This window comes from Oncorhynchus masou, chromosome 30 (genome assembly GCF_036934945.1).
Source record: "Oncorhynchus masou masou isolate Uvic2021 chromosome 30, UVic_Omas_1.1, whole genome shotgun sequence".
NCBI classification, from domain to species: Eukaryota; Metazoa; Chordata; class Actinopteri; order Salmoniformes; family Salmonidae; genus Oncorhynchus; species Oncorhynchus masou.
This window is the reverse complement of record NC_088241.1, coordinates 50,914,592-50,933,114: the sequence shown is the minus strand read 5'-3', so window position 1 is coordinate 50,933,114 and position 18,523 is coordinate 50,914,592. Positions and strand designations below refer to the sequence as shown.

General features: G+C 43.6%; 1 protein-coding gene across 2 annotated transcripts in view; it reads right to left on the bottom strand.

The window, feature by feature from the left end:
- sema5a (sema domain, seven thrombospondin repeats (type 1 and type 1-like), transmembrane domain (TM) and short cytoplasmic domain, (semaphorin) 5A) overlaps window positions 1–18,523 on the bottom strand; it is a 209,735-nt gene that overhangs the window by 86,163 nt on the left and 105,049 nt on the right. For both annotated transcript variants that reach the window (XM_064949247.1, XM_064949248.1), the window contains exons 8-9: window positions 16,158–16,443; window positions 9,860–9,995 (exon numbers count right to left, since the gene is read on the bottom strand). In XM_064949247.1, coding sequence (XP_064805319.1) covers window positions 9,860–9,995; window positions 16,158–16,443 — 422 coding nt within the window. The remainder of the gene's footprint in view (window positions 1–9,859; window positions 9,996–16,157; window positions 16,444–18,523) is intronic.

Here is an 18,523-nt window from a genome sequence, read left to right as displayed (position 1 = left end):
GTGAACAAGAAAAGGCCACTCTAAAATGTACAGTTTTGTCACACAACACAATGCCACAGATGTCTCAACTTTTGAGGGAGTGTACAATTGGCATGCTGACTGCAGGAATGTCCACCAGAGCTGTTGCCAGATAATTTAATGTTCATTTCTCTACCATAAGCCGCTTCCAATGTCGTTTTAAAGAATTCGGCATTATGTCCAACTGGCCTCACAACCATAGACCACGTGTAACCACGCCAGCACAGGACCTCCACATACAGTTTCTTCAAGTGGGATCGTCTGAGACCAGCCACCCGGACAGCTGATGAAACTGTGGGTTTGCACAACTGAAGGATTTCTGCACAAACTGTCAGAAACCGTCTCAGGGAAGCTCATCTGAGTGCTCGTCGTCATCACCAGGGTCTTGGCCTGACTGCAGTTCGGCTTTGTAACCGATTTCAGTGGGAAAATGCTCACCTTCGATGACCACTGGCATGCTGGAGAAGTATGCTCTTCATGGATGAATCTTGATTTCAACTGTACTGGGCAGATGGCAGACAGTGTATATGGCGTCATGTGGGTGAGCGGTTTGCTGATGTCAACGTTGTGAACAGAGTGCCCCATGGTGGCGGTGGGGTTATAGTATGGGCAGGCATAAGCTATCAACAACAAACACAATTGTATTTTATGAATGGCAATTTGAATGCACAGAGATACTTGGGCCCATTGCCGTGCCATTAATCCGTCACCATCACCTCATGTTTCAGCACAACACCATGTAGCAAGGATCTGTACACAATTCCTGAAAGCTTAAAATGTCCCAGTTCTTCCATGGCCTGCATACTCACCAGAAATGTCCCAAATTGAGCATGTTTGGATGCTCTGGCTCGACATGTACGACAGCGCGTTCCAGTTCCCATTTATATCCAGCAACTTCGCACAGCCATTGAAGAGGAGTGGGACAACATTCCACAGGCCACAATCAACAGCCTGTTCAACTTTATACAAAGGAGATATGTCACGCTGTATAAGGCAAATGGTGGTCACACCAGATACTGACTGGTTTTCTGATCCACCCCCCTACCTTTTTGTTAAAGGTATCTATGAGCAACATATGCATATCTGTATTCCCAGTCATGTGAAATCCATCGATTAGGGCCTCATTTATTGAAATCGACTGATATGAACTGTAACTCTGTATAATTTTTGTTTATTGTAGTATTAGTTGAGCGACATCGACGTCTGTAGCGTGTAGCATGTTTTCAGCATCTCCACTTTGGCAAAAAAGGTAGTTGTATAATTAAGAACATGACTCAATAGTTGGAGTTGTAAGAGTCGTTGCCCTGTCCCTTTCTCTTTGATTGTCATTTTAATGGAATCCATGAAGAACAAAACCCTGTCCTCTGTCTGACATTTACATCAAAAAGTGCAAAGTTATAGGCAAAGAAAACAAAACATCCACTTCAAATAAAATATTTTTCTTGATCAATTAATATGGAAAACAACCACTTTTTGTGCAGTATTAATTTACCATTGTTACAAACCACTTAAATGTACATTACTGTATTGTACACAAGCTGGTCATCTAGGATTGTAACTAGACTTTCCATCACCATGAAGAAAAACAATGTACAGTAGAGTAATTGAGTACATTGAGACATCAAGTGTTTTGTGATGATGTGATGATGTGGCTGAGTTGGTAGAGCATGGCGCTTGCAATACTAGGGTTGTGGGTTTGAAAAAGCATGAAAATGTATGTACTCCCTACTGTAAGTTGTTCTGGATAAGAGTGTCTACTGAAAAGGAATGAATAGACCATTTCAGTTCACATAGAAATAAGTTGCATTTGCAAAGTATTTCGAGAAACTGGAAAACATATCAAGCAACTATTTTTATATTCCAACAGTATTAATCTGATGAACTGTTTTGTACAGAGTCAAGTTACAAATGCTGGTAAACATTCAAATACATTTAGTACATTTTTTCTCAAAAGTCATGCACTGAGCCTTTACTAGTCCTGTATTAGTAGACCGATAAAGATATCTTCAGCTTGGGCAAAAAATTATAATTCTGCATCCCCCAATAGGCAAAGAAAATCACAGCACCCCCACCCCCAAACAAATTTCCTTGGCTATGGGTCAGAGAGGCTTCAGACAATGAAGTGCCATTCGTGATAGGTAGAAGTTGCCCTTTAACACAGATCTAGGATCAGATGACTCTCAACCCACTCCTAACCTTAAACTATAAGGGAGATGTAATAACACCTGGTCCTGGGTCAGTGGTTAGGGGCAACTTCTTCCGGCTCCAGGGAAAGTACTGTAGTGGTGCGAATGGGATGTTGTAAATTTCACATCAGCGAGTTTTATAACGCGAGGTCGTCATTATTAACAGGTTTGTGAGGAGATTGAAAGAGAGCGAGTGAGAGAGAATGAATTAATGAGAGAGTGTACAGGGACTACACACAAGCACGCACACACACACACACACACACACACACACACACACACACACACACACACACACACACACACACACACACACACACACACACACACACACACACACACACACACACACACACACACACACACACACACACACACTCAAGCACGCACACAAACAAAACACACACACACAAACACAAATGCATACCCACCCATACACATAACCACATGCACACACACACTTTCTGTTGTATGCGATTATTTTGTGTGTGTTGGTTAATTGTTGAGGTGATAAAATCTCTCAGAATAACCAGGTGAAAACCTGTGTCCATGATGACTAGATGTCCACCAGAGCTGACTGTCCATGGGAAACAGACACAGGCACGGTCGTCCATCGCCATCTCAGATGTAAGAGCTTAATTTGATCACTCTGTTGTTGTCGACAAAATTCCCGCACAGCAGGAAATGCAAACTTAGTGTATTTGAGTTTTTTAAATACTTCTAAAGTGTATAATTTCCTATTTAAAAAAACGACTTAATTTGCCTTAACGAAAAATGTATCAACCCCTACAAAAACATTCATAAATTATATCTCCTGCTGTAGCAAACTGGCTCAAATTAAGATCCTACATCTGTAAGGCACTGACCTGAGTCATACATCTGTCTTGTCACACTATGGTAGTAGCTATTAGCCTGATTTGTTATATTCAATTGGTCATATTCAACTTTAAAAACTGATTCAGGCTCATCTCTCCCAAAACATATCCCAATTTGATCCTGTGCCTGGCTTAACCCTGATAGAATAACACCTAGCTGAACTCATGGCTCAAGGCCTTGTTTCTTCAATAGAGATAGAAGATTTTCCTGTGAGCTGTGTCGGCGGCCATACTGGAGTTCCTTACCTGAAAGTCAGGGTTAGAGTTGGGGTAGGTGTATATTTACCTGAAAGTCAGGGTTAGAGTTGGGGTAGGTGTATATTTACCTGAAAGTCAGGGTTAGAGTTGGGGTAGGTGTATATTTACCTGAAAGTCAGGGTTAGAGTTGGGGTAGGTGTATATTTACCTGAAAGTCAGGGTTAGAGTTGGGGTAGGTGTATATTTACCTGAAAGTCAGGGTTAGAGTTGGGGTAGGTGTATATTTACCTGAAAGTCAGGGTTAGAGTTGGGGTAGGTGTATATTTACCTGAAAGTCAGGGTTAGAGTTGGGGTAGGTGTATATTTACCTGAAAGTCAGGGTTAGAGTTGGAGTAGGTGTATATTTACCTGAAAGTCAGGGTTAGAGTTGGGGTAGGTGTATATTTACCTGAAAGTCAGGGTTAGAGTTGGGGTAGGTGTATATTTACCTGAAAGTCAGGGTTAGAGTTGGGGTAGGTGTATATTTACCCGGAAGTCAGGGTTAGGGTTGTTGTAGGTGTATATTTACCTGAAAGTCAGGGTTAGGGTTGTTGTAGGTGTATATTTACCTGAAAGTCAGGGTTAGAGTTGGGGTAGGTGTATATTTACCTGAAAGTCAGGGTTAGAGTTGGGGTAGGTGTATATTTACCTGAAAGTCAGGGTTAGAGTTGGGTAGGTGTATATTTACCTGAAAGTCAGGGTCAGAGTTAGGTGTATATTTACCTGTCAGGTTAGAGTTGGGGTAGGTGTATATTTACCTGAAAGTCAGGGTTAGAGTTGGGGTAGGTGTATATTTACCTGAAAGTCAGGGTTAGAGTTGGGGGTGTATATTTACCTGAAAGTCAGGGTTAGAGTTGGGGTAGGTGTATATTTACCTGAAAGTCAGGGTTAGAGTTGGGGTAGGTGTATATTTACCAGGGTTAGAGTTGGGTAGGTGTATATTTACCTGTCAGGGTTAGAGTTGGGGTAGGTGTATATTTACCTGAAAGTCAGGGTTAGAGTTGGGGGTGTAGGTGTAGGTATTTACCTGAAAGTCAGGGTTAGGGTTGTTGTAGGTGTATATTTACCTGAAAGTCAGGGTTAGAGTTGGGGTAGGTGTATATTTACCTGAAAGTCAGGGTTAGAGTTGGGGTAGGTGTATATTTACCTGAAAGTCAGGGTTAGAGTTGGGGTAGGTGTATATTTACCTGAAAGTCAGGGTTAGAGTTGGGGGTGTATATTTACCTGAAAGTCAGGGTTAGAGTTGGGGTAGGTGTATATTTACCTGAAAGTCAGGGTTAGAGTTGGGGTAGGTGTATATTTACCTGAAAGTCAGGGTTAGAGTTGGGGTAGGTGTATATTTACCTGGGGTAGGTGTATATTTACCTGAAAGTCAGGGTTAGAGTTGGGGTAGGTGTATATTTACCTGAAAGTCAGGGTTAGAGTTGGGGGTGTAGAAAGTCAGGGTTAGAGTTGGGGTAGGTGTATATTTACCTGAAAGTCAGGGTTAGAGTTGGGGTAGGTGTATATTTACCTGAAAGTCAGGGTTAGAGTTGGGGTAGGTGTATATTTACCTGAAAGTCAGGGTTAGAGTTGGGGTAGGTGTATATTTACCTGAAAGTCAGGGTTAGAGTTGGGGTAGGTGTATATTTACCTGAAAGTCAGGGTTAGAGTTGGGGTAGGTGTATATTTACCTGAAAGTCAGGGTTAGAGTTGGGGTAGGTGTATATTTAACTGAAAGTCAGGGTTAGAGTTGGGGTAGGTGTATATTTACCTCAGGGTTAGAGTTGAAAGTCAGGAGTTGGGGTAGGTGTATAGAAAGTCAGGGTTAGGTTGGTAGGTGTATATTTAACTGACCTGAAAGTCAGGGTTAGGGTTGTTGTAGGTGTATATTTACCTGAAAGTCAGGGTTAGAGTTGGGTAGGTGTATATTTACCTGAAAGTCAGGGTTAGAGTTGGGTAGGTGTATATTTACCTGAAAGTCAGGGTGAAAGTCAGGGTTAGAGTTGGGGTAGGTGTATATTTAACTGAAAGTCAGGGTTAGAGTTGGGGTAGGTGTATATTTACCTGAAAGTCAGGGAGTTGGGGTAGGTGTATATTTACCTGAAAGTCAGGGTTAGAGTTGGGGTAGGTGTATATTTACCTGAAAGTCAGGGTTAGGTTGGGGTAGGTGTATATTTACCTGAAAGTCAGGGTTAGAGTTGGGGTAGGTGTATATTTACCTGAAAGTCAGGGTTAGAGTTGAAAGTCAGGGTTAGAGTTGGGGTAGGTGTATATTTACCTGAAAGTCAGGGTTAGAGTTGGGGTAGGTGTATATTTAACTGAAAGTCAGGGTTAGAGTTGGGGTAGGTGTATATTTACCTGAAAGTCAGGGTTAGAGTTGGGGTAGGTGTATATTTAACTGAAAGTCAGGGTTAGAGTTGGGGTAGGTGTATATTTACCTGAAAGTCAGGGTTAGAGTTGGGGTAGGTGTATATTTACCTGAAAGTCAGGGTTAGGGTTGTTGTAGGTGTATATTTACCTGAAAGTCAGGGTTAGAGTTGGGGTAGGTGTATATTTACCCGGAAGTCAGGGTTAGAGTTGGGGTAGGTGTATATTTACCTGAAAGTCAGGGTTAAGGGTGGTGTATACTTGGTTTAATGACATGTCTGTAGACAATTAGAATGGGACAAGTGTCGCTGGTCAAAACAACATTTAATTTATACTCTGGTGGAATGTCTGTTGACCGGCGCTGCGACTGTTTCCTTGTTGCACAGACATGAAAAAAATTAATGTCTCTGCAAACTTTGCAATGCCAGTTGTCGTGGTTACTGGGCTGCTACAGCAACAAGACCAAATCCACTGTGACAAGACAGTGCAGTAGTTCTATAATTCTCATATAGAATGACCTACTTTTATCTTGTCATACACACAACCAAAAGCGAATTTCTGTAAACTGGCCATCATTACCTTGAAATGAATTATGTTGTTGTGGTGGGTTTCTTTTCCTTTAATAATGAATAAAAAGTAGCTAAAGTTAAGGTGTTGTCAGCTATACTCTGGTCATTATTTGAACTGGTTAGCCTGCTAGTTAGCTAGCTAACAAGCTACTCATGAACCAAAACATTGTTTAGAAAGTTGCTTTTAGTTGCCTTGCTTGCTAGGTGGACATTTACCAAGTACATTTTGAAATGGATGTGTTTATAGGTGTTCAAATAGAGCAAGTATGCTATTTGGAGCACTGGGCTGCTGAAGCCCAGTGCCTTGGGTTCATGCATGTTAACATCAGTTTGCTTTATTCACTAAGTGTCCTTTATTCACTGCTTTAGCACACTCCACCGAACCTGATGCCCTAGCCGTGTCTGAATCCTGGCTCAGGAAGGCCACCAAAAATTCTGAAATTTCCATCCCCAACTACAACATTTTCCATCAAGACAGAACTGCCAAAGGGGGTGGAATTGCAATCTACTGTAGAGATAACCTGCAGAGTTCTGTCAGACTATCCAGGTCTATGCCCAAAGTTCGAGTTTATACTTTTAAAGATCCATCTCTCCAAAAATAAGTCCCTCACTGTTGCTACTTGTTATAGAGCCCCCTCCGCTCCCAGCTCTGCCCTGACACCATATGTGAATTGATTGCCCCCCCCCCATTTATCGTCAAAGTTTGTACTGCTAGTTGACCTAAATTGGGATATGCTTAACACCCCGGTCGTCCTACAATTTAAGTTAGGTGCCCTTAATCTCACACAAATGATCAAGGAAGCTACCAGGTACAACCCCAAATCGGTAAACATGGGCACCCTCATAGATATCATCCTGACCAACTTGCCCTCTAAATACACCTCTGCTGTTTTCAACCAGGATCTCAGCGGTCACTGATTCATTCCCTGTGCCCGTTATGGGTCAACGGTCAAATGGCCACCCCTCATCACTGTCAAATGCTCCCTAAAACACTTCTGCGAGCAGGCCTTTCTAATTGACCTGGACTGGGTATCCTGGAAGGATATCGACCTCATCCCGTCAGTAGAGAATGCCTGGTTATTCTTTAAAAGTGCTTTCTTCAACATCTTAAATAAGCATGCCCCTTTCAAAAATTGTAGAACCAAGAACAGACATAGCCCGTGGTTAACTCCAGGCTAGACTGACCTATGACACCCTGTGGCATACTGCACTAGCTTCGAATAGTCCCCGCGATATGCAACTTTTTAGGGAAGTCAGGAATGAATACACACAGTCAGTTAGGAAAGCAAAGGCTAGCTTTTTCAAACAGAAATTTGCATCCTGCAGCACTAATTCCAAAAGGTTTTGGGACACCGTAAAGTCCATGGAGAATACCTCTTCCCAGCTGCACACTGCACTGAGACTAGGAAACACTGTCACCACTGATAAATCCATGACAATGGAGAATTTCAATAAGCATTGCTCTACGGCTGTTCAGGCTTTCCACCTGGCTACCCCTACTCCGGCCAACAGCTCTGCACCCCCCGCAGCAACTGGCCCAAGCCCCCCGCTTCTCCTTCACCCAAATCCAGACAGCTGACGTTCTGAAAGAGCTGCAAAATCTGGATCCCTACCGCTTCTCCTTCACCCAAATCCAGACAGCTGACGTTCTGAAAGAGCTGCAAAATCTGGATCCCTACAAATTAGCTGGTTTAGACAATCTGGACCCTCTCTTCCTAAAATTATCTGCCACCTTTGTTGCAACCCCTATTACTAGTCTGTTCAACCTCTCTTTCGTATCGTCCCCCTCTTCAAAGGGGAGACACTCTAGACCCAAACTGTTACAGACCTATATCCATCCTGCCCTGCCTTTCTATGGTCTTCGAAATCCAAGTGAACAAACAGATCGTCCGACCATTTCGAATCCCACCATACCTTGTCCGCTATGCAATCTGATTTCCGAGTTGGTCACGGGTGCACCCCAAGTCCTAAATGATATCATAACCGCCATCGATAAAAGACAGTACCGTGCAGCCATCTTCATCGACCTGGCCAAGACTTTCGACTCCGTCAATCACCGTATTCTTATCGGCAGGCTCAACAGCCTTGGTTTCTCTACTGGCTGCCTCGCATGCTTCACCAACTACTTCTCAGATAGAGTTCAGTGTATCAAATCGGATTGCCTGTTGACCGGACCTCTGGCAGTCTCTATGGGGGTGCCACAGGGTTAGATTCTCGGGCCGACTCTTTTCTCTGTATATATCAATTATGTCACTCTTGCTGCGGCTGATTCTTTGATCCACCTCTACGCAGACGACACCATTCTGTATACATCTGGCCTTTCTTTGGACACTGTGTTTTAACAAACCTCCAAACGAGCTTCAACGCCATACAACAGTCCTTCCGCGGCCTCCAACTGCTTTTAATTTCTAGTAAAACTAAATACATGCTCTTCAACCGATCGCTGCCCACCCGTCTAGCATCACTACTCTGGAAGGTTCTGACTTGTGGACAACTATAAATACCTAGGTGTCTGGCTAGACTGTAAACTCTCCTTCCAGACTCACATTAAGCATCTCCAATCCAAAGTTAAATCTAGAATCTGCTACCTATTTCGCAACAAAGTCTCCTTCACTCATGCTGCCAAACATACCCTCGTAAAACTGACTATCCTACCAATCCTCGACTTCAGCGATGTCATTTACAAGAGAGTGCCTCCAACACTCTTCTCAGCAAATTGGATGCAGTTTATCACAGTGCCATCCGTTTTGTCACCAAAGCCCCATATACTACCCACCACTGCGACCTGTATGCTCTCATTGGCTGGTCCTTGCTACATATTCGTCGCCAAACCAACTGGCTCCAGGTCATCTATAATTCTTTGCTAGGTACCACCCACCCGTAGCACACACTCCAGCAGGTATATTTCACTGGTCATCCCCAAAGCCAACACCTACTTTGGCCACCTTTCCTTACAGTTCTCTGCTGCCATTGACAGGAACAAATTGCAAAAATTACTGAGGTTGGAGACTTATACTCACTAACTTTAAGCGTCAGCTGTCAGAGCCGCTTACCGATCGCTGCAGCTGTATACAGCCCATCTGTAAATAGCCCATCCAATCAACTACCTACCTCATCCCCATATTTGTTTTTGTTTTTCTGCTCTTTTGCACACCAGTATTTTTACTTGCACATCCTCATCTGCACATATCACTCCAGTGTAAATGACTAAATTGTAATTACTTTGCCACTATTGGCCTGTTTATTGCCTTACCTCCTTACTTCCTTTGCACACACTGTATGCAGATTTTTCTATTGCGTTATTGACTGTACGTTTGTTTATCCCATATGTAACTTTGTGTTGTTTTTGTCGCACTGCTTTGCTTTATCTTGGCCAGGTCGCAGTTGTAAATGAGAACTTGTTCTCAACTGGCCGAACTGGTTAAATAAAGGTGAAATACAAAATCGAATAAAAATGCCATGCAGAGGCTGTCGTTTTGTATTTAAACTTTTTCATAACGAAGACGATAAGTTTGATGTCGGATGATAATAGAATGGTCACGATGTCACTGCAACAACTGTCTACAGACATGTTGATCGACCAACTGCAAACCAGCCTTCAGGGTTGGGGTAGGTGAGTATTTACCTGGAAGTCAGGGTTAGGGTTAGGGTAGGGTAGCCAGGCAGAGCGAGAGTTCTCCTGGTACTTGAAGGGACCTCCAAACACCTGGGTGATGGCACTGAGGTTGAAGGCACACACCGCAGACGCTGCTATGCTGTTCCTGAATGGGGAAGAGAGGGCTAGCGATAAATATACAGTGCCTTCAGAAAGTATTCACACCACTGACTTTTCACACATTTGTTGTATTAGGAAGTGGGATTAACATTTTTTAAGTTGTCATTTTTTGTCAACTATCTATACAAAATACTTTGTAATGTCAAAGTGGATTTTCTTTCACCTTGACATTACATTTGAAAAAAATAAATATGAAAAATAAAACAATAATATATCTTGAAATAAAACAATAATATATCTTGATTCAACTCCCTAAGTCAATACATGTTAGAATCACCTTTGGCCGTGATTTCAGCTGTGAGTCTTGGTAAGACTCTAAGAGCTTTGCACACCTGGACTGTACAATATTTGCCAATTATTATTTTCTAAATTCTTCGAGGGTCACGAGTCCGACTGAGGGTGGTTTCCCTTCCCGGTCGGGTGGCGCTCGGCGGTTGACGTCACCGGCCTATTAGCTGCCACTGATTGTCTTTCCTCCCCCTCCTTGTATGTTTATTGGTAGCACCTGTTTGTGATGATTAGTTTGTCTTTATTAGACAGCCGGCCCGCCTGGTTGTTGTGCGGGATTATTCTTTGTAACCTTCGGCTCTGTATCAGAGGACATGTTAGTTCCTGGTCATGCATTTTTCAGTCGTCATTTTGTCATTCCCTGTGTTTTGGGGCCGTGATTATTGTTAGCACCCTGTGGTGCGTTAGTGCAATTAAAGAGCACAGCATTGTACGCTCTGTCTCCTGCGTTTGACTCCACACCCACGACACCCGGAGCATTACATCGAGCTCCGTCAAATTGGTTGTTGTTTATCGCTAGACAACCATTTTAAGGTCTAACCAACAATTTTCAAGCAGATTTAAGTCACAACTGTAACTGTGAGACTCTGGAACTTTCATTGTCTTCTTGGTAACCAACTCCAGTGTAAATTCGGCCTTGTGTTTTAGGTTATTGTCCTGCTGAAAGGTGAATTCATCTTCCAGTGTCTGGTGGAAAGCAGACAACCAGGTTTTCCTCTAGGATTTTGCCTGTGCTTAGCTCCATTCTGGGTTTTTTTAATCCTGAAAAGCTCCCCTTAATGATTACAAGCATACCCATAACATGATGCAGCCACCACTATGCTTGAAAGTGTGGATAGTGGTACTCAATAATGTATTGTATTGTATTTGCCCCAAACAAAACACTTTGAAGTCAGGATAAAAAGTTCATTGCTTTGCCACATTTTTTTCCACATTTTTTGCATTATTACTTTAGTGCATTGTTGCAAACAGGATGCATGTTTTGGAATATTTTTATTCTGTACAGGCTTCCTTCTTTTCACTCTGTCAGTTAGGTTAGTATTGTGGAGTAACTACAATGTTGTTGATCCATCCTCAGTTTTCTCCTATCACAGCCATTAAACTCTGTAACTGTTTTAAAGTCACCATTGGCCTCAGGGTGAAATCCCTGAGTGGTTTCCTTCCACTCCGGAAAATGATTTAGGAAGGATGTCTGGATCTTTGTAGTGACTGGGTGTATTGATACACCATCCAAAGTTGAATTAATAACTTCACCATGCTCAATGTCTGCTTTTTAATTTATTTTACCCACCTACCAATAGGTTATTTTTTTATGCGAGGCTTTGGAAAACTTCCCTGATCTTTGTGGTTGAATCTGTGTTTGAAATTTACAGCTCGACTGACCGACCTTACAGATAATTGTACGTGTGGGGTACAGAAATCATGTTAAACACTAAAGTTGCACACAGAGTGAGTCAATGCAACTTACTATGTGACCTGTTATGTGCCTTTTGTTTTTACTCCTATACTTATTCTGGCTTGCCATAACAAAGGGGTTGAATACTTATTTACTCAAGACATGTCAAATCAAATCAAATTTTATTTGTCACATACACATGGTTAGCAGATGTTAATGCGAGTGTAGCGAAATGCTTGTGCTTCTAGTTCCGACAATGCAGTAATAACCAACAAGTAATCTAACTAACAATTCCTAAACTACTGTCTTATACACAGTGTAAGGGGATAAAGAATATGTACAAAAGGATATATGAATGAGTGATGGTACAGAGCAGCATAGGCAAGATACAGTAGATGGTATCGAGTACAGTATATACTAATGAGATGAGTATGTAAACAAAGTGGCATAGTTAAAGTGACTAGTGATACATGTATTACATAAGGATGAAGTCGATGATATAGAGTACAGTATATACGTATGCATATGAGATGAATAATGTAGGGTAAGTAACATTATATAAGGTAGCATTGTTTAAAGTGGCTAGTGATATATTTACATCATTTCCCATCAATTCCCATTATTAAAGTGGCTGGAGTTGAGTCAGTGTCAGTGTATTGGCAGCAGCCACTCAATGTTAGTGGTGGCTGTTTAACAGTCTGATGGCATTGAGATAGAAGCTGTTTTTCAGTCTCTCGGTCTCAGCTTTGATGCACCTGTACTGACCTCGCCTTCTGGATGATAGCGGGGTGAACAGGCAGTGGCTCGGGTGGTTGATGTCCTTGATGATCTTTATGGCCTTCCTGTAACATCGGGTGGTGTAGGTGTCCTGGAGGGCAGGTAGTTTGACCCCGGTGATGCGTTGTGCAGACCTCACTACCCTCTGGAGAGCCTTACGGTTGAGGGCGGAGCAGTTGCCGTACCAGGCGGTGATACAGCCCGCCAGGATGCTCTCGATTGTGCATCTGTAGAAGTTTGTGAGTGCTTTTGGTGACAAGCCGAATTTCTTCAGCCTCCTGAGATTGAAGAGGCGCTGCTGCGCCTTCTTCACGATGCTGTCTGTGTGAGTGGACCAATTCAGTTTGTCTGTGATGTGTATGCCGAGGAACTTAAAACTTGCTACCCTCTCCACTACTGTTCCATCGATGTGGATAGGGGGGTGTTCCCTCTGCTGTTTCCTGAAGTCCACAATCATCTCCTTAGTTTTGTTGACGTTGAGTGTGAGGTTATTTTCCTGACACCACACTCCGAGCGCCCTCACCTCCTCCCTGTAGGCCGTCTCGTCGTTGTTGGTAATCAAGTCTACCACTGTTGTGTCGTCCGCAAACTTGATGATTGAGTTGGAGGCGTGCGTGGCCACGCAGTCGTGGGTGAACAGGGACTACAGGAGAGGGCTCAGAACGCACCCTTGTGGGGCCCCAGTGTTGAGGATCAGCGTGGAGGAGATGTTGTTGCCTACCCTCACCACCTGGGGGCGGCCCGTCAGGAAGTCCAGTACCCAGTTGCACAGGGCGGGGTCGAGACCCAGGGTCTCGAGCTTGATGACGAGCTTGGAGGGTACTATGGTGTTGAATGCCGAGCTGTAGTCGATGAACAGCATTCTCACATAGGTATTCCTCTTGTCCAGATGGGTTAGGGCAGTGTGCAGTGTGGTTGAGATTGCATCGTCTGTGGACCTATTTGGGCGGTAAGCAAATTGGAGTGGGTCTAGGGTGTCAGGTAGGGTGGAGGTGATATGGTCCTTGACTAGTCTCTCAAAGCACTTCATGATGACGGAAGTGAGTGCTACGGGGCGGTAGTCGTTTAGCTCAGTTACCTTAGCTTTCTTGGGAACAGGAACAATGGTGGCCCTCTTGAAGCATGTGGGAACAGCAGACTGGTATAGGGATTGATTGAATATGTCCGTAAACACACCAGCCAGCTGGTCTGCGCATGCTCTGAGGGCGCGGCTGGGGATGCCGTCTGGGCCTGCAGCCTTGCGAGGGTTAACACGTTTAAATGTTTTACTCACCTCGGCTGCAGTGAAGGAGAGACCGCATGTTTCCGTTGCAGGCCGTGTCAGTGGCACTGTATTGTCCTCAAAGCGGGCAAAAAAGTTATTTAGTCTGCCTGGGAGCAAGACATCCTGGTCCGTGACTGGGCTGGATTTCTTCCTGTAGTCCGTGATTGACTGTAGACCCTGCCACATGCCTCTTGTGTCTGAGCCGTTGAATTGAGATTCTACTTTGTCTCTGTACTGACGCTTAGCTTGTTTGATAGCCTTGCGGAGGGAATAGCTGCACTGTTTGTATTCGGTCATGTTACCAGACACCTTGCCCTGATTAAAAGCAGTGGTTCGCGCTTTCAGTTTCACGCGAATGCTGCCATCAATCCACGGATTCTGGTTAGGGAATGTTTTAATCGTTGCTATGGGAACGACATCTTCAACGCACGTTCTAATGAACTCGCACACCGAATCAGCGTATTCCCATTATTAAAGTGGCTGGAGTTGAGTCAGTGTCAGTGTATCTGACGCAATACGAAACATGTCCCAGTCCACGTGATGGAAGCAGTCTTGGGTGTGGAGTCAGCTTGGTCGGACCAGCGTTGGACAGACCTCAGCGTGGGAGCTTCTTGTTTCAGTTTTTGTCTGTAGGCAGGGATCAGCAAAATGGAGTCGTGGTCAGCTTTTCCGAAAGGGGGGTGGGGCAGGGCCTTATATGCGTCACGGAAGTTAGAGTAACAGTGATCCAAGGTTTTTCCACCCCTGGTTGCGCAATCGATATGCTGATAAAATTTAGGGAGTCCTGTTTTCAGATTAGCCTTGTTAAAATCCCCAGCTACAATGAATGCAGCCTCCGGATAAATGGTTTCCAGTTTGCAAAGAGTTAAATAAAGTTCGTTCAGAGCCATCGATGTGTCTGCTTGGGGGGGATATATACGGCTGTGATTATAATCGAAGAGAATTCTCTTGGTAGATAATGCGGTCTACATTTGATTGTGAGGAATTCTAAATCAGGTGAACAGAAGGATTTGAGTTCCTGTATGTTTCTTTCATCGCACCATGTCTCGTTAGCCATAAGGCATACGCCCCCACCCCTCTTCTTACCAGAAAGGTGTTTGTTTCTGTCGGCGCGATGCGTGGAGAAACCCGTTGGCTGCACCCCTTCGGATAGCGTCTCTCCAGTGAGCCATGTTTCCGTGAAGCACAGAACGTTACAGTCTCTGATGTCCCTCTGGAATGCTACCATTGCTCGGATTTCATCAACCTTGTTGTCAAGAGACTGGACATTGGCAAGAAGAATGCTAGGGAGTGGTGCACGGTGTGCCCGTCTCCGGAGTCTGACCAGAAGACCGCCTCGTTTCCCTCTTTTTCTGAGTCGTTTTTTTGGGTCGCTGCATGCAATCCATTCCGTTATCCTGTTAGTAAGGCAGAACACAGGATCCGAGTCGCGAAAAACATATTCTTGGTCGTACTGATGGTGAGTTGACGCTGATCTTATATTCAGTAGTTCTTCTCGACTGTTTGTAATGAAACCTAAGATGACCTGGGGTACTAATGTAAGAAATAACACGTAAAAAAACAAAAAACTGCATAGTTTCCTAGGAACGCGAAGCGAGGCGGCCATCTCAGCTTTAATTTTTACTTAATTTGGAGAAAAAATGAAAACAGAATTCCACTTTACATTATGGGGTATTGTGTGTAGGCTAGAATGTGGAAAAAGTCAAGGAGTGTGAATACTTTCTGAAGGCACTAAATATGGTTAGGATTTTGTCTGCTGACTGTTAATGTCCAGTCTGTGTTTTTGTCCTCGAAATATACCTACACATCTGTCCCTACACAGACTCAGATCCTACTGTGAGTGATGGTGTAAGGTGACTATAAATTTAACACCAGGCTTCAATTAAAATGTTCTGCCTCTGTGGCTAAGTGTATGGATCGGGCCTGACGAATAGCTTTGACTTTTCAAACTGTCACGTTCCGCAAAAGCATGTCTCTTCTAAGAGGTGAGAAAATTGAAAATGAAAGAAATGAGTTTAAAGTCAAACTGTGAAACTAAACATGTGTGAATGACAATAGTATGTATAACATGACTGTTCACTTTAAGCTGCGCCTGAAGTATACTTCATACATTATAAACTGGGTGGTTCAAGTGCTGAATGCTGATTGGCTGACTGCCGTGGTATATCAGACGGGTATGACACACCATTTATTTTTACTGTACGAACCGTGGTATATTGGCCATATACCATACCCCCTCGGGCATCATTGCTTAATAATACAGGCAGAATATACCCTCTGTGTGTGTGTGTGTGTGTGTGTGTGTGTGTGTGTGTGTGTGTGTGTGTGTGTGTGTGTGTGTGTGTGTGTGTGTGTGTGTGTGTGTGTGTGTGTGTGTGTGTGTGTGTGTGTGTGTGTGTGTGTAGTATGCATCTCACACTTACACATTAGTAGTGAAGATCCCATAGAGCAGTTCTAGCTCTGGTAGGTAGAACGTCCCCTGTAGTTCATTATAGTTGAACGGTATCTCCCCTGGTCGAGAGCAGTTCAACCGCGCCTTCATGAACGTGGTCCAGGTGTCCTCCAATAGGAAGCGGCCCCCAATGTCGTTCTTACAGACCCGGGCAGCGCGAGAGAACACGGTCCGACCGCAGTCGTGTTCCACTGCGTTCTCTCGGAAGAAGAAGTAGGTGAAGTTCCCAATGTCGTAGGAGGAGACAAAGTTAGGTTCTGTTGAAGGAAGACACAAAGTTAGGTTCTGTTGTAGGAGGAGACAAAGTTAGGTTCTGTTGTAGGAGGAGACAAAGTTAGGTTCTGTTGTAGGAGGAGACAAAGTTAGGTTCTGTTAAAGGAGGAGACAAACTATTTAGACCACTTGACTTTTTCTACATTTTGTTACGTTACAGCCTTATTCTAAAATTGATTAAATTGTTTTTTTCCCTCATCAATCTACACATTACCCTATAATGACGCGACAAGCTTGTCACACCAGTATTTGGGGAGTTTCTCCCATTCTCTCTCCACTGAAGCTCTGTCAGGTTGGATGGGGAGTGTCGCTTTACAGCTTTTTTCAGGTCTCGCCAGAGATGTTCGATCGGGTTCAAGTCCGGGCTCTGGCTGGGCCACTCAAGAACATTCAGAGACTTTTCCCGAAGCCACTCCTGTGTTGTTGGCTGTGTGCTTATGGTTGTTGTCCTGTTGAAAGGTTTACCTTCTCCCCAGTCTGAGGTCCTGAGTTCACTGTAGCAGGTTTTCATCAAGTATGTCTGTACTTGGCTCCGTTCATCTTTCCCTTGATTCTGACTAGTCTCCAAGTCCCTCTTGCTGAAAAACATCGTGACAGCATGATGTTGCCAGCGCCATGCTTCACTATAGGGATGGTGCCAGTTTTCCTCCAGATGTGACGCTTGGTTTTCCAGCCAAGAGTTCAATCTTGGTTTCATCTGACCAGAGAATCTTGTTTCTCATGGTCTGAGAGTATTTCGGTGCATTTTGGCAAACTCCAAGCGGGTGGACATGTGCCTTTTACTGAGGAGTGGCTTCCGCTGGCCACTCTACCATAAAGGCCTGATTGATGGAGTGCTGCAGAGATGGTTGTCCTTCTGGAAGGTTCTCTCATCTCCACAGAAGAACTCTGGAGCTCTGTCAGAGTGACCATCAGGTTCTTGGTCACTTCCCTTACCAAGGCCCTTCTCCCCCGATTGCTCCGTTTGGCCAGGCTGCTAGCTCTAGGAAGATTCTTGGTTGTTCCAAACGTCTTCCATTTAAGAATGATGGAGGCCACTGTGTTCTTGGGGACCTTCAATGCTGCAGACATCTGTGCTTCGACACAATCCTGTCTCAGAGCTCTAAGGACAATTTCTTCGACCTCATCGCTTGGTTTTTGCTCTGACATACATTGTCAACTGTCAACTTCTATAGACAGGTGTGTGCTTTTCCAAATCATGTCCAATCAATTGAATTTACCACAGGTGGACTCCAATCAAGTCGCAGAAACAGGATGATCGATGGAAACAGGATGCATCGGAGCTCAATTTCAAGTCTTATAGCAAAGGGTCTGAATACTTATGTAAATAAGCTATTTCTGTTTGTTTTTATTTTATACATTTTCAAAAAATCTGTTTTCACTATCTCATTATGGAGTATTGTGCGTAGTTTAATGAGGAAAATTATTTTTAAATAAGGCTGTAACGTAACAAAATGTGGAAAAGGTCGAAGGGTCTGAATACTTTCCGAATGCACTGTATATGACAATGAGTTCTGAGTGATTGACTAGGGGTCCATAGGAATGTGAGGTTGAGGGGATTAGTCTTAATAAATTATGGCATTGTTATTAATGACTTTGTGTTTCAAAATTAATTATTCATCCAGGGAAACCCTAAAGGTTAGGATGAGGTATGACCAAAACAATGGTGTAATAGTTGTCAACCCATCTAAAACTGCTGACCTTCCTAGAGCGCTCATTGATGAGCTGTTCATTTTTATGTATGACATTATTGGACCTTAACCGCACGCTTTATCCTCTCTGACAGTGATTTAATTCACTTTTAAATGAAAGAGTTTTTTTCCCTTGTTTGCTCTTTCAGCCCCTCCTCTCATCTGCACCTTTGCACAGCATCACAGGAGAAAAGGGAGAAAAAATCAATTTGCCATAAAATTAGTTATTAAACCTTTTCTCAAAGGTTGTCGCGGCGCTATGTATGTGGTGGCTTTTAATTTATTTTTTCAATCTGGCTTTAATGTGAATCAGATAAAATCCTGACAAGATAGCGATTGACCTGCTCTTTTAGAGCAAGTGAACGACTGAAGC